This window comes from Sebastes umbrosus, chromosome 17, assembly GCF_015220745.1.
Source record: "Sebastes umbrosus isolate fSebUmb1 chromosome 17, fSebUmb1.pri, whole genome shotgun sequence".
Classification (NCBI taxonomy): Eukaryota; Metazoa; Chordata; class Actinopteri; order Perciformes; family Sebastidae; genus Sebastes; species Sebastes umbrosus.
In genome coordinates this window covers 19509673-19526172 of record NC_051285.1, presented here as the reverse complement: position 1 = coordinate 19526172, position 16500 = coordinate 19509673, and the positions used below count along the sequence as shown (strand labels likewise).

General features: G+C 39.0%; 1 protein-coding gene across 3 annotated transcripts; it reads right to left on the bottom strand.

Annotated features, from left to right (window-relative positions):
- Positions 1-892: 892 nt before the first annotated feature.
- pafah1b2 (platelet-activating factor acetylhydrolase 1b, catalytic subunit 2) lies at positions 893-8538 on the bottom strand. Of its 3 annotated transcripts, XM_037748798.1 has the most exons (7): positions 7959-8065; positions 7557-7686; positions 7020-7101; positions 6178-6267; positions 5330-5446; positions 4612-4734; positions 893-3826 (listed from the first exon to the last, which is right to left on the bottom strand). In XM_037748798.1, exons 3-7 carry the CDS (start codon positions 7098-7100, stop codon positions 3548-3550), a joined length of 690 nt encoding a protein of 229 aa, XP_037604726.1. In that variant the 5' UTR covers position 7101; positions 7557-7686; positions 7959-8065; the 3' UTR covers positions 893-3547. The 3 variants fall into 3 exon arrangements, with proteins under 3 accessions (XP_037604726.1, XP_037604723.1, XP_037604724.1); XM_037748795.1 differs by lacking the exon at positions 7557-7686 and having other exon boundaries at positions 7959-8538; XM_037748796.1 differs by lacking the exon at positions 7959-8065 and having other exon boundaries at positions 7557-7786.
- Between the last annotated feature and the right edge of the window lie 7962 nt (positions 8539-16500).

Here is a 16500-nt window from a genome sequence, read left to right as displayed (position 1 = left end):
AATCCAGCCATTACTTGAAGTTGTTAAGTTTTGGGGCTGAGCTCGACGTGTTAACAGTGCATCAAACTTGACACTCAGTCTGCATCACGGGCCTCCAGATGGACCGACTATTTTAGCTGCACTGGGACAGTTTTGGGTCACAGTTAAAATTAATGAGAGCAACATTAAAAGTGAGCAAATGGTTTATTAACTAGGTGTTTTACAACCTGCCAACAAACACTCCAGCATGCATAACTACATGTTTAAAGCAGCAATGGGCAGAATATGTATGGCATCATTAGGCAAAAAAGACTTCTGCACCTCCTCATGGCTCTGTTTTCAGGCTTTAAAAATCTAGCCTTTGACCAATCACAAGTCATTTCAGAGAGAGCGTTTCTATTGGCTGTTCATTCAACGGAGGTAGCTGTCAATCACTCGCAAACTCCGATTAAACTCTCAAACTAGGCAGTGCTGATCAAATATGAATCAATATTCTGTGACTGTAATGCCTGTTTCTCGCCTCAAATGTTTTAAGAAACATATTGTAGTGTACTCTTTAGCTGTAAAATGAGAAAGTTTGCTCCAGTTGGTGGGCGGTGCTTGGTATTTTCCTCAGCTGACCAGCTGGGTCACAAACGTTCTAGTTAGGCAGTAAGGAACTCTGGCTGAAAGAGAGGAGGCGTGGACCAAGCAATGGGCCTTGTTAGTGTCCTTTTCAATCTAGTTGTCTGATAAAATGGCTCCCTCTAATGGTGAGTGTGTAACACACACTGCTGCAAATCACAATTCTTGATTGCAGAACCACAACTGAGATTTGTGCATCCTCTCCTTTTCTTTATAATATAAATCACTCATCACAAGTGCCAGATTTTTGATAATGAGCAAAAAAGAAAAGATCACTCCCAACAAATGATTAGATCCTTGTTTTTTTTATTATTAGAATGCTTTACCTCAATAATGTGACAATGAGCCAAAACAGTGCAAATGCCGTATCGCACCAAAACACAATCTGAACCCCCCTTCAAACATCATTTCTTCAAGCTTCACACGTTTTATATACAACTGGGGTCACTTCTCATACGTCCAACATACACAGTCCAGTACCACACATACTGTACACACAACCGTCCCCTTTAACACTTAAGGCACACACACACCCACACACACCCACACACACACACACTTCATATTTAACACATAGCACGCAAATGCGCAGAGCTTAAGACAGCAGTAACGTCGGATAATTTGATGCTCTCGGTCACAATTTGAACAGATCCGAGCCACGAAGAAACAGCTAGAAGCTCACAGACGAATGGTTTTCTTTACATGACCTGTGATTGCTTTTAAGCATTTAGCGTGACGATATTCAGTATAGCTGTGTTCAGTAGCTTAACCACGTGGCTACTTTTTATTCCTAAAAATATTCAGTAAGTACACCGTGTAGAGATGTCAGGGCCCAGGGCTGCAGGGCTGGGTGAGTCGACGACAAATACAACAAGGGAGAGAAATAAAGAAGAGGTGGGAAACGGAATAAAGAGGTGCTTCTAAGAGAAAATACTGTATATATTTAGGAGGGAGAAGGAGACAGAGAGAGAGAGACCGTGAGAGAGCCTGGTCAAAGTGTCAGACTGTGAATATTTGGATATATTAGTGTAAGATACAGACGCAGAAAGAAATGTCCCAAATCAATCTGTATTTTTAATATAGTGTAGTTAAGGAATATTGTGTTATGAGTAGCAAGGTGAGGTGAAAAATAAAATCAAAGCACTGTCTGCAACACTACTGAAAAACAGTGCACACAAGACAATATCACTGAAATATTTTTTCTATTAAAAAAATGTCCAACAGATACCAAGGACACAGTCAAGAAGTTGTTCGGCGTACAATTTAAATAGCTGGCAGGTCTTAGTTTGGCGATACAAAACATTTTTTAATGTGTAACCTACTAGTTTTTTTTGGACATTAAAATTAAATGTCACAGTAGATTTATCTGATGAAAAGTAATTCTACAAGTAAAATGCAAATACACTGTGAAAGAGGTTTTGCATGTATAAGCAGCAGGGTTGGGGGTGTTTGGAAGACATTTGTAGATTATGAGACAAGTAAATGCTAACATCACGAATGAATATGTATGAGTACATGATTTTGACTTGATATTATTCACTCATTTAATACAGAAGCGTTGGCCCACTCTCTACACCGAAGCGGAGGCTCGTCTTAAAACATGCATGTGGCGAACACCGCCGTCAGGTTTGAGTTGAACATTTAGTTCGGTGATGGTTTTAGGTGACACAGGAAGAGAGTAGTGATCAGCTGTATGCGTGGTCTGTGGAAAAGTAGTTAACTCTCCAGATATACACCGATCTATTTTATATTGATCAACACTTTAAAAAAACATCCAATTAGTTACACACACCGAGTTCAAAAGTGAACATTTAGAAGACTAAGTGCTCCTTGTTTTGCGGAGTACAGGAAATAGTACACATAAAGAGACAAAACTCTATCATAGTAAATCTGTGTAAACTATCTTATATGACATTTGCTTCACTGGATTATGCTTTCAGCAAAATCGTCCAATAGTGAGAGATATTTTTCAAATACTGCTCACTGCAATACATAGTGTGCATCTCAGCAGTAGCCCCTCTGTAGCAGTGGCTCCCAACCTTTCTGACTAGTGGACCTTTAAAGGAAACAATTCCACACCATAAAGTGATTTTTACATTGTTTCAATTTGGCCTGAAGAGGTGAAAGTGTTCAGAGTTTTGCAAGAAAAAAAAAAAGAAAGAAATTAAATTCTAAAACTTAACTAAAATTAATTAAAATTACAAAATAGCAAAATGTCAGAAAAAATAAACAGAATTTTATGTAACAGCAATATTTTTCTCCATCTTATCCTTTAAATTATCTTGTGACTCCTGACATTTTTCTTGTGACACCTTAGGGGGCCCTGACCCCTGGGTTGGGAACTACTGCTCTGCAGCATACTGGTCAGACTCATAACATTGTACAATGTTAGATTAACGTTGCTGCCTACTGTGAGTATGTTGTGCACTGGACCTCTCATGTGCTAATAGAGAGGCCGCACATCTAACCGTTTTGCTGACGTCAAACAAAACACGTAGGAAGAAATTTGATCGTTTCTCTATTTGTATCGTATCTCCGTGGCACAGGTGACAGAGGGAAACACTCATTTTTTCCACAGGCCAAGATTAATCTGCGTGTGTGTTCCAGTCCCACGTGATTTCTCAGTATATCTGTCTATGATTCAGAGTAGTCTGACCCTGTAAATCCTTCTGCAGTAGAGGTTACTACTGCAATCACAGTGTCTACGTCTGTAGTGAGGTCTCTCTCCCTCCTCAGCATCCTCTCCACACCCAACCCTCCGCTCATCAATGTGATCCCACACCCCTCCTGGGCCCACTCACATCAGGGTGCCTCTTTCCCCCCACCAACCCCCCATATGAGTGAGCCCATCCTCCTCCAGACACCAGGGACATGTCTCCCCCGTCTCCCACAGCAGCGGGTGAGACATGCCCCTGGATAAATGTGCTGCTCGGCCGTGGCCCCCTCAAACCAGCGACGCCCGCCGCTCCTCTGGCGTCTCATTCAATATCTGAAGCAGCAGGTCGCTGAGGGGCTTTGCAATGCTGCGGTAACCCGTCGGCGTCAGGTGGAGGAAGTCGAACATGTCCTGCGGGCTGATGGCTCCGTCGGAGTGAACGAACTCCCCGCTCACATCTAGGACCTGAGCCCGGCCCAGCCGTGGCAGCCAGGAGCGCAGGTACTCATTAACCGCCGCGTTCTTCTCCCTCAATGGGTTGGGTCGCTCTCCTCGAGGCAACAAACCCTGAGGCCCACAAAAAAGTCAATGTGTTGAGAGTTAAACCTTGATATTTTGTGTTTTATTTGGTTGTTTTTATAAAATTAAAAAAAGGGCAAGTGAGCCTAAATTTGACTCTCTAAAACGAGCCTATTAACAATTACTGGCCTATCATTAGCATTTCCCATTGAAACCCAAGGACAAAGCTCACTGAGCCACCTGATAAACAGACAATACTTGATGATCTACATACACTTTTATTCTAGTTTATGTATATATATTTTTATCCTTTATATTTTATTTTCATTTATACTCCTTTTCTAATTTTATTAGAATTATAACTTATACAAACAAATTTAAATTCTAGATTTTACAAATAAATTATACAGATTCGTGAAAGAGTTTGTTTCACCTTATATTCTAAATTTCTTATTTATAGAAAACAATACAGGTGCTTGTTCATTTGACTGGTACCTGCATTTTGCTTAATCGAGAGGTGAAATAATACATTTGAAAACTGGCGACTTGTGAGGATGACCAACATTAACTGGGTTACACACCAAGTATGGTTATCTTATTTCTATATCATGCAATGTTCATCACGTTAGAGGTACTTGACCAATCCTAACGTGTCAGTGTTTTTTGACTAGATCTTTATAACAATGCTAAATATTTACCAAATACTGAACCATAGTTCAAATTGGAAAAAAATACTTTGTCTTAATATGAAACAACAACACAACAAATGTCAACTAACCTATTAAAAACAAACTAGATGCAACAAAAGACAAGACATAAAGCTAACTACTTACCAGTACAACTACCTTTGCCTTGGGCAGGTGGGAGGTGAGCAGCTGCGCGATAGCAAGAATTCCTCCAGCAACTTGCTCTGCTGTGTGTTGGTAATTGTTGGTTCCTACCCACAACACCACCACCTGGACAAGACCACAGACATACATGCTTTGTTCACTTTCACTGAACTAATTCTTAATCTCCAGAAGTGCGATCACAGCATGTAATAACCAAGCAACATCCTGTTAGTTGTTTTGAGAGAATGAGTAGATATCTGTGTAATGGGTGAGCAGTACAAGCTGTTCTTGATGTCTATATCATTAGCACAGACAATAAGCACAGTAAGAGGGGGATACAACACACTGTTGCCGCTAGAATATTTTCCAAAGGCACACTACAATTTAACAACATGGCTGCTGGAGTCACAACAAAAGCTGTTCTGCACAAACTCTCCTCTCTGACAACCATGGACCATCAGGCCACCTGCCCCTGCTATATCCAACAAGATGAGGAGGTCAGGGACAGATACATGCAAGACTTGTGCAAGTGCAACAGTTCTCTGTGTGTCAGAGAGGTAGAAAAAAAGTGTAAGCACATGTTGTTTTGTGGATAACAGAAGTAAAATGTGTATGCAGAGTTTGTTCTGCACCTGAGATGTAAAGGAGTGTATGTGTGAGGTAATAAATGTATTTTGACCTAAACTGTCTTTCTCTAAACATCTTAGCAGACTCGTCTCACCTTGGGACGGATGTTCTCCAGCTCTCCGTTCTGCAGCCTCCACAGCACATTACAAGTGGTATCCCCTGCAATGCCAAAGTTGAGCGCATGAAGAGGAGAGAATACGTCCCTCCAGACCTGTGGACAGGAAACCAGAAATCTGCATTTCATATGAGAATTTTTGACTTACTTTGATATTTTGAAGTTTTTTAAGTATGGAACTTTCAGTAGCTAGGATGCATGGTGCTAAAGAGAAACGATCTTATCCTGGACAGGAGCCTTAAGTAAAAGTCCAAGAATGTATGTACCTTAATTGTATCATAACATAAATGGGGATCTATTTGAAGGGTGGGAGTCGCCATTAGTTAATTATTTATTTATTTATTTATTTTGTGTGTGTGTGTGTGTGCATGCGTGCGTGCGTGCGTGTGTGTATATTTATTAATTTATGTTATTATTTTATATTATTACTATTCTTATAGTTCTTTCTTCTTGTTATTATTATTATTATTATTATTGATTGTTTTGTTTTCAATAATGTAATTTGTTTTTGTTGTTGTTGATCATTTCCAATGCATATCTTTATAACCAATTAAATTTGATCACAAAATAAAAGAGAATTTCTGACTTTGGTGACTAATATCAAATAACTTGCGCTCATGCTAAGCTAAACAAAGCATGCCAATGAGTAACAAAATGCATTACGACGATATGCGTACCAATATAGGAATAGCAGTGTGGCAACATAAACGTATTTACACTGTGTATCTAGAGTATTTTGTGAAAATATTGAGATTTAGAAAAACTAAAATATGAAGATGCTAGTGCCAAGTGAGCAGTCAAATGACAAGGTAAATATCTTGCCTCACCTCATACTGCTGCATTAGTTGTACCAAAGAATCCCCCACAAAAAGCACGTCTGGTTCAGCATCCTTACACTCCTGCACAAATCTTGTGTGCTGTAAAAAAAAAAAAAAAAAAAAAGAGAGAGATAAACCCAGACTCAATAACACAATAACAAATATATACATTTCACATTCACAGAAAACCATACAATTGAATCAATTCAATATTAGGCATACCAGTCCGAGTTAATGCCTTTGTGTTATGAGTTTTCTAAATCTTAGGATAATACTCGTCAGCTTTCAGAGTCAAACAAAATCCTGCAAGCTCATCACACCACAAGACACGTCTGGTGCCCCATCTGACAGAGAGCTTGGAGTAAAGCAGACTGTCTCAGTCCTATTAGCTTTGGAGGATTAACCTTGCATGACCATACCAGGAGGTGCCACTAAAGAAGGAGCTGGATAAAGTGGTGCTCTGAAAGAAATGCAGGTCTTGGGAATGGTTACATCAACCTTTACCCCACATTTGTAACTAATATTATTGTGAATACCATCAAAACATCACCTCATGATATTGCGCAGATCTAGCCTCTAGCTAAAGGATCACAGCACAATCGTAAACATTGTAGGAATCAAATGCAATGTTCAATGTGTTATTCCTGCCTTATAAAATGTGTCCTGATATGTAACTAATGTCATGGAAAAGCATGGATAAGCCCAAGAATAAGACAAACCTTTTGAGAAATTATGTAAAACTTCCAAGTGGTGTAATGCATTACACAAAGGGAACAAATATAGTATTTTTTTAAATGATACATGGGGATAAAGTTTGGATGTTTCCTACACTAATAACAAAAAGCACCAACCTGTGACATCCACCGGTCATCTCCTTGTACATCCTCCACTGACTGAGCCACTGCAGCTGGGTTCATTTCATCACCACTCATCCTACAGGAGACACCACCACTTATTCACACACACAAATCAAACCATATACAGCTAGCTGAACAGAGCCATGCCGCTTCTGATGAGAGGAGGAATGTTGTTTAGAGTCGGTGCTACCTACTGTACGGTATAGCGTTAGAGAGGAAAGCATCATCAGCAGCAGCTAGCAGAAAGCATTGCTGTGATGCAGCAGCTTAACAGACTGGCCGTATGGCCTAATACGGATAAAGGCTACTTTCGCTTTCACGGCGGGTGCTTATGGATAACAAAGCAGATCGCATTAAAGCGGCTGGTTTAACTCTACTGTTTATCTGACATTAGCTTGTTCGCTAACTAGCTAGCTGGCTAGACTGCTAATGAGTGGAGATTGCATCTCTGATACTAAACGTTTCACACGCCCGTCGTTAACATGAACATTTCCAGAAATTATTTTGTTCTTAATTTACAAGACAAACTACCTGGCAGGGTGTCGGCCGTCACTTCTCGGCTCCCTCGGCTTCAGAGTAACTCTTTTGCCCCAACTTCACTTCACCGCTGGCGGGTAGTCGAAGCGAGTGATGCTCGCTAGCAACCGTTAGCCGCTTCTAGCTAGTCGAGACAACAAAAGGTGTGTCAAGAAGGCAAACTACAGAGAGTCTACACGAGGAGAGCGCCGCTCTGCTACCATATCCGTAACCATGGCCGGAACACCGTTGGAGGGCACTGCAGTCAGCTACGGATAGATGGGATTTTTTACCCTGAGAAAGGCTTGTCAGGCAGCCATGTCTTACTGGCTGCATAATGCATGTAGGGCTGGATACATTCCCAGATACAAATTCTAACTAACTATATGCAGCATAAACCAAAATACTGCTACATACCTTCTGTAATTTATGGAGGTTGTTGAGGGCGACCCATAAATTGGAAGTGCTCTTTCCTGAGAGGTCAGCCACAGGGCAAGAAAAACCAGAAGTACAACCACTGGGAAAACCTTCCAAGCGCTGATCCTGCAATGAATCATGGGTGGGTCGTTGGTTTGAAAATGGATAAAAAAAATCCAAAACGTTTCCGAATAAAACGTTTTACTTGACAAAAGACGGAATTCTTCCTCGTCCTTTGATGTAACTTCAGTGGGCTTCAGACACCAGCTATGAGTATCATTTAGTTTAGACACCGTACAGCACTGCCGACATCTTTGCTGTTTGACGTACTGATCTCTCACTACCACCACAGAACATATATTGCCAGGAAGTTAAAGACAATTGTTCGTTCCATTGCAACATCAGAGCCTAGCAGCAAAGCTACGCTTCCGCCATTTTGGACTGAAATCGACTACCGGACGCCAGTAAAACGTCCGCCTAAAAAGAGCCGTACAAGTAACACGTACGAAGTAAAACACATTATTTCTATTCTATTGTCATATTTTACCGAAATGATTTGTGATGAACAATACAATTTAATAAATATAATAAGCGTTTCAGTCCAAAATGGAGGCAGCGACTATTGTAAAAAAAAAAAAAACACACCAGAGTTGAGTCTCTTTGCTTCTATACTCTTTGGTCACGTCTCACCCATGGTCTCACCTCTGTGATCTAAAGTTTCATCCAGTCAGCTTGCTAAAGGCCTCAGAGGTGCCAACATGTAGTTGAGTTATGGCTTTTTTGTTTTGTTTCATTACAGATTGAAATGATCGTCAAAATACTATTTTGAAAATACTATTTTGAGTGTGATTAAGTCTGTAATGGGTTCAATTAATGAGTTTACCAGTAGGCCTAAGTGTAGCCAACTGTTTATATCTAGTATTCCTTCCTTTGAATTTAGTAAATACTTGTAGTCGTCACACAGCAGCAGCACCGATATGTGCGTCTCCACATTGATACGCTGTGCGCATTTTACGCACGTGGCACAGCATCTGAAACTTCATTTATGAGGCCTATTTAAATCTCCCGAGACAAATTATTCATAGAAAATCAAAAAAAGAAATCAACTAATTAATTATGATGTATTGCCACAGGTTAAGTTACCCAGCAGTATATAAAGTAGTTAAAATTGTAGTTGAAGTTGGACATCTGTGCCCTCAGCTCGGCTGAAACAAATATAACGGATTAAGCCAGGGTTTTCCAGTTATCCTGGCTCAGTTTAGCCTTGACTCGGTTTCACGAAAGCAGTGGCACATAAATTACCATGGAGATTTATTCTGTGCAGCTAGCCTGCTCCAGACCAGGCTAACAGCCAGGCTTGATTTATCCTGGTGTCTTATCGGTTCAGTCAGCAGTCACTCAGATCAGAAACCAATGTGTTTCTTACAGTTAGTCCATGATCTTATGCATGTATTTTGCTTTATTTTTATTACCCTGCATTAAAATACCATATTTAAATGCAGGCTAATAAAAATAAGTACTAACTGAATACATACCATCATTCGGTTAAGTACAGTTATTTTAACATTGTGATTATCATTCATTTTTATTTTTATAATCATTCATGTGATAATCATTATTAAGGTTATATTGTGTTTATGAAGAATAATGTTCATCTTGTTGTTAGAGGTTTGAGGAATATATTATTGATTAGAAATGGTTGATAAAGTTCACTGGACCAGTAACTATATAGTGATCTGTATATTCATGAAACAACAGGGAGAGGACACCACAATGCTTTGACCTTTTATTTCTCTTGGATCACTGGTCTGCTGGGGGAGAAACACACAGCAATGATTAATAAACCCTGTTACTGTGTATACTTACAGTGTACATTGAAATTATCACGTAATTCTCTTTCTAATACCCTCAGTTTGTATTGTTCAGTGTGTGCTGTACAGACATCTGACAGTTTGTGAATTCTGTAAAACACAGTTCTTAACTCTGCATGGTGTGGATGTCCTACACTCACTACGATGCCAGGCTGCTCTCAGGCTGTACAGTATCTGGGTCCTGTTAATAATGATGTTTTCCATGAGCACCACATCACTGACCTCTTATCCATTATGGACTAAATAAGTATTTCCACTAGATTGATATGTAGGCTGCATCCAGCCTTCTTTCTTTCTTTCTTTCTTTCTTTCTATCTTTCTGTATAAATACTGGTCGTAATATGGCACACACCATGCACAATTCCTGCTGTGCTAATTAATGGGTTTTAAAGAATTCACCTACTGTCAGATGTCTGTAGGCATACAGCACACATTTAAAAAGCAAATATAGTTTGCAGAGGTGCAAATATCAATGAAAGAAGTGATTTATTTAAAAAGAGTTGACGTTTAAAACCACAAAAGAAAATCCTGCAGGACTTGGACCGAGATCTGGAGATAAAAACGAAGACATTGAGGGAATTAGAAAAGAGAAGTAAGTGATCATTCCAGTGCACACTGTAAGCATGTACAGTATGTAATATAATGTATTAATCATTGTTATATATACAGTATATGGTATCGTTGTATTCTTGCATTGTGGATTAGTGGTTGTAATTAATCTTCATAATAAATTTCCTAAATAATATATTAACTTCCACCGCTCACGTAAGACAAAGTGACAGTAACTCCTTGAATGGTTTCATTATGACGGTTTCAGTTAACAGCAGTGGTGAGTGAATGTATATTTTTAGGCTACTTACGCATTGAGTCGGTCCGCTATTGTCTGCCACGTTTTTACTCGCTATTTTATTACAGCAGCCGACAGACGTGTCTCCGTTTCTACATATTATATGCTTAATTTCCTCGTAATATTTTATTAAAAGTTGTTTCTCACTTGGTTTAAAGTATGCGGAACAAGTTTTCTCCATTTCAGCATCAGTAGATCTGTGATCGACCTCGTGGGTCTATTGAGGAAAACAGTAAACGCACATCTATCTGAATTACTAACACCTGGCTCAACCTAGTCGCTCCTCCTCAGCCTGGCTCAACCTAGTCGCTCCTCCTCAGCCTGGCTCAACATAGTCGCTCCTCCTCAGTCTGGCTTGGCCTTCGTGAAACCAATTAAGCCAGGATGAATTGACTAGTCTAGGTCAACCCTCGCTTTCGCTCTTATCCTGGATATCTTTATTCTGCTTTTGTGAAACAGGCCCCTGAAGCACAATGTGAGCTACATCTTTTTGTCAACAGATATAATACTCAATATAATTAACATAAATAGGATCTCATTTAAAACTCTTGTCAGAATTTACTGTGAAAAGCAGCCTACAGTTTACTTTTCTTAAACACATGTCTTAACCATTAAACAAAACTGAAAAATTGGAAGGCTTTTTTGAAGTACACAAACATTTGACTATTATTATTATTATTATTATTATATGATATGAGAAAAGAGTGTTTAAAATCACAAAAAGATGTTAAATATTAAGGAATCTGTCAATTTTATTTGTATAGCCCAATATCACAAATCACAAATTTGCCCCAGGAGGCCTTTTAATCTGTGCAGGATACTCTGTCCTTTAGAGTGCGACCCTCATTGGATGAGGAAAAACTCCCCCAAAAAGAAATCTCAGGAAGAACAACAGAGGAGGATTCCCTCTTCAAGGACATCTGTGAAGTCCACCAGGGCCTGAAGAAATACCTCAAAGAAAATGTGTTGTGTGAAAATATCATACAGCTTCAAACCTACATTAAAAATCCCATTACAATCAGAGTCAATTGTATAAATATTACGCAGTTATCTATTTGCATGTTATCTAAAATGTTATATTTTACCATACTGAGAGTGTCCCTGGCCTCTGCTCTTCCACTTAGGTCTTTACATGGAGATAGGATAGTTCCTCCTCGGCACTATCACGATTACTTTCATTCACCATGAAAAAAAATTAATTTATCTATAAATATTAAAGAGGAAATTTGTGCTTTATTCATTAATAAGGATGCATGAAATTAATTTCCGTTCATCTTGCAAATATTTAAAATGTGTTTCTTACCTCTGCATCTTCATGATGTTTTAAGGGCTCTCTGGGTGACAGGCGGGGGCTGCAGGATGCTGTGAGAGTCTGGAGGTGGAGGTTCTGGCTGCAGCACTTTGTCAGAATCATCAGGTATTGGCGGCGATGCAGGTTCCTGTAAAAGACTGAAGGTAGAGGGTTGGGTTGGTTTGGGTTGCAGCTGTCTGCCAGAATCTGCAGGTGGAGGCGGCTGCAGGTTGCTGGCAAAGGCCGTCGATGGAGGTTCGCGCTGCAGCTGTCTTCCAGAATCTGCAGGTGGAGGCGGCTGCAAGTTCCTGACGGCAGAAGATGTAGATGGAGGTTTGGCCTGCAGCTGTCTGCCAGAATCTGCAGGTGGAGGTGGCTGCAGGCTGCTGGCAGAGCATGCCATCAACAGCATTGGAAGAGTACTCCCCCCTGGACCCACAAACAAAATTTGCTTGCATTCTAATTTTTCTTTTGTGTTTAAAGTGGTATCAGCCAATTGAGTGAATTCCTGTGAAGAGCTAAAAACAGCAGTGCATTCACAACGTAAGTGAGGCCTCATAGCAGACATCAATGTAGCGCAGGTTGGTGATATCTTTGCGATTTTCTGGATATTGGAGACAATAAATGAGTCCATCATCTGAAAATTTGGCAAAGTCCAGCAGCACAATCGATCAATTGTTGATTCTAGAAACTGCATTACCTGCACGGTCTTGTCTTCCAGGACGGTTAAATACTGTATAACCCGTCCGGAGTACAATAAATAGATGTACAAAATTTGCAAAGCAAATCTCTCCCTATCAAATTAATGGGACACTTTTCGGAGATCAAAAATGAGTGCAATACATCTGAGCCTTCAACTGTTGTTTTAGATTTTCTTGATAATGGTTTGGCCATATCACCGGAAACACCCATAGTGGTGATATAATGTGTGGTTGGTTCACAATTTCAACTGTGTTACCATTTCCTTCAATTGGTAACGTGGGATATTGTGACAAATCTAGCCAATTTCTAAATTGTTGTAAAAACTTGTTGTAGCCTATATCAAGTTAAGGTTATATAGATCAACACTTAGCTACATATATTATTAAATAGGCCTATGGCTTAACATCAGGTCATGGTAAAAAATATAATCAACAAGGAGTTGACCAATTGTTATAATTTATAAATATACTTACTCGGTTCCTCTGGCATCTCTGACCCTGGTTGCCCCAGTGACTGGCTCTATGGTCCCCACTACAGACACAGCTGTACAGATAACTGTGGCTCCCCTAGACAGGACTCCAACCCAATAATGTCAACAGAGGGACACTCTGAGAAACACTCTGACCTCCCGACCAAGGAGAGAGGAATTAACAGAAAATTCCATCACAGATACTTTAATATATTTTGATGCTAATATTGTTGATCTTTTACTTAAGTAAGACTTCGAAAAGACTTTTACGTAACAAAGTATTTTTACACTGTAGCATCTCATTATACAGATAAGATCATTAAGCACAGACAGGAATTTTCCTGAAACACTGAAATTCATAATTGAATTCAATTGAAATTTAAAAACATAATTAAGTCAACACAAAAGCAACTGAAGTGTCAACAAAAACTGAATATTTATTACAGGGCTTTTGTGTTGCATTTCCTCACATCGACCACGACATGCTTCTTTTTTCTGGCCACTCAGTGTATCTTACCTACAAGCTTCATTCATGGTCTAGAAAGTGTTGCTTCATACTGAGAATTATCTATATTACAGAAACAGTCCAACATTGTGGGAATGACATTGTTTACATCTTACTCAGTCATATGAGAAGATGGATATCACTTTCATCTCTGTGTCCAGTACAGAATTGGTCTGGGATGCGTTTAGCCGAGACTAGCATAAGGACGAAAAGCAGGAGGGAATCAAATGAATCATGTAAAGCAGAAATGTATGGAGGACTGAAAAAATAAATAACTAAATGACTTAATAAATATACGTCATTAAATGTAGCAAAAATTATGTAAAAAATATATGTAGTCATTAATTAATTGATAAAATGTAACATAAATTGATATTTCTGTTTTAATTTGCTTCTTTATTGCTTTGTCTTTGCATTAATTACCTTATTTATTTACTCCTCTGCTTAATTTACCCTTTTATTTATTTATGTATTTATGTATTTATTTAGTTTTGCATTCATTTATTTATTTTTCATTTTTGTATTTTTTGTTTCAGAGATTTGTAATAAGACATGTTTAAAATGCCCTTTTAAATGCCTTTTTAATATTTTTTAATCTTTGTACTTCTATGGTTTATATATATGTAATAATTTTATATAATAGCCTATATATTTCTTGTTTTAGTTGAATTTCATTTTGAATTGCCTCCTGTTGTTTTTTCCTCGGATTAAAACTGGCTATTGTGTTTTCCTTTTGTGAAGATTTGCATGCAATGCCTAAATGTTGTAGCATCTACTGCTGTTGTGCAATTTAAAAAAAAATGTGATCAGTCTTGCCCGATCATCATTTGTGCTGTTCAAGTGCATGAGGACATTTGTTAATTCCAGTATATTCATCATGAGATGATCTCAACCATCTACTAAACATGTGCAGACAGGCCCTGAAAGCACAGCACAATAACAGGTAATGAAAAAGTGTCCTTATAGGCTGAATGCTGCTCCGCCCATCAGGAACTATTTACCCACCATTATTTAGTTCCCCCAGTCTGCTGCAATGAGCTGTTACAATGCATTTACTTCCAATGAAGTGACTTTTAGGCAGCATGTTTAATACCATGTATCAGATGATTCTGCTTTTTGTTCTCCTGCGAGGATTCTTGGTGCCTGCTGAGTTGAAACAACCTGCATCTTCCCTAAATGTAATAACAGATTAACAGTAATACTCTGTGATATTTTATAGATATAGAACCTGGACTCAGAGCAATGTAATTCATTTTTGATGTAATGTAATTTTTTAAAATTTATTAATTTATGAATTTATTTAACGTATTGTTACTTGTTGCACATTTATATTTTCTCTTTTGTTCCCTTTTGTTTTAACTACTTAATTTCATAATGGAGACGGTAACAATTAGCATTTCACTGCGCAGTTTACTATTAAGATTGAGTATCTGACAAATAAAATTTGAATATGTAGCCCTGTTTTTAAGTATTTCAGGCTTCGGCAATGTACAGCGTATGAAAAATAATGTCTAATTCTACTATTCTGCAAATAAAAAAATGTACCTAGGCTGATCAGTGTTATATGTCAAACACATGCAGTGTCCAGTCGACCCTCTGAACCCTACATACCCATACAATCATGCAGTGACTAAAGGAGAGCACTGACCAAAATGCAGGCATTAAAACCATCCCTTGTGTTATTGCTTTTTTCTCAAACTCATGCTGATGATTCATGTGGATGTTAAATTTCAGACCTTACCTGGTGGTATACAATCGATCCGTAGGCACGGATCACAAAGAACACAAGAAATTTGGGGCTTCTTTTATTACTGGATGAAAATAAGAAGATACTATATGCCTTTCAAAGCTGCTTTGTGTCAACATGTTTTCTTGTTTAGATAGAGTCAGTGGGGATTCAAACTTACACTGCAGGTGAGGCGGAAGCAGTAAACGGGACGGATGTGATGCTGAAGTGCAGCTTCAGCTCCAGCTCTCCTGTGTCTCTGACAATTTTTATAAGTGACCTGGAGCTTCCAACCCCTGCATGGACCTGGGGAGATGGTGTGTGTGGCACTGGATGTGTTATGATGATGTTCTACAGATGTTTTTATTGTGTTTCAATGTTATTTATCCTTCAAATCTACAGTATATAGTCTGCAAATGATGAGACATGGATGGAATGTATTTTGAGTGTGTTTCAGGTGTTCTTCTATGTTGGGAAGCCCCATCTTCCGCCTCAAAGGCGGTTTAGACACCATGTGGTGTGGTCAGGGGATGTTATGAAAAAAGATGCCTCCATCACCCTGCAGCAGGTGTCCCCGGCCTTTAATGGTATCTACACCGTCTACACCGGCCATGCGCGCAACCCACCAGACGTACACGGCGAAAACAAAGAGGTTGTTCTCAGAGTCGTCAACTAGACCACAGGTAGGCTATTTTTCTACCCTAATGACATTTTGATATTCACACTGTCACCATAGTAAGCCATACAGTAGTTTTAATAGAGAGACTCCTGGATTGGGACACAACTTTAAACAGTTATTGTTCCCTTATCTCTCCTCTTCTTTTCCTATGCAGGTTTTGACCCATATGACTTGTTGGTGGCTCTGTTGTTGAAACTGGTGCAGGGGGTGCAGGGTAGTTTTTGAGTTTTTAGTGACTCAAATTTCCAGGTCCGAGTATCATTATGAGACCTATTAGAACTACAAACAAGGCACAGGTACAATATTGTGTTATAAGTGGAGGATCTACTCTATCTCATGTACAACAGTGACTATAAACCTGATAGACGGTCACTTTGACTTCTAAATAAATATTCTGTTGGAATGAAAATCTGTGTGATTTTTAATTCCTCTGAGCCCATGTTGTGTCAGTT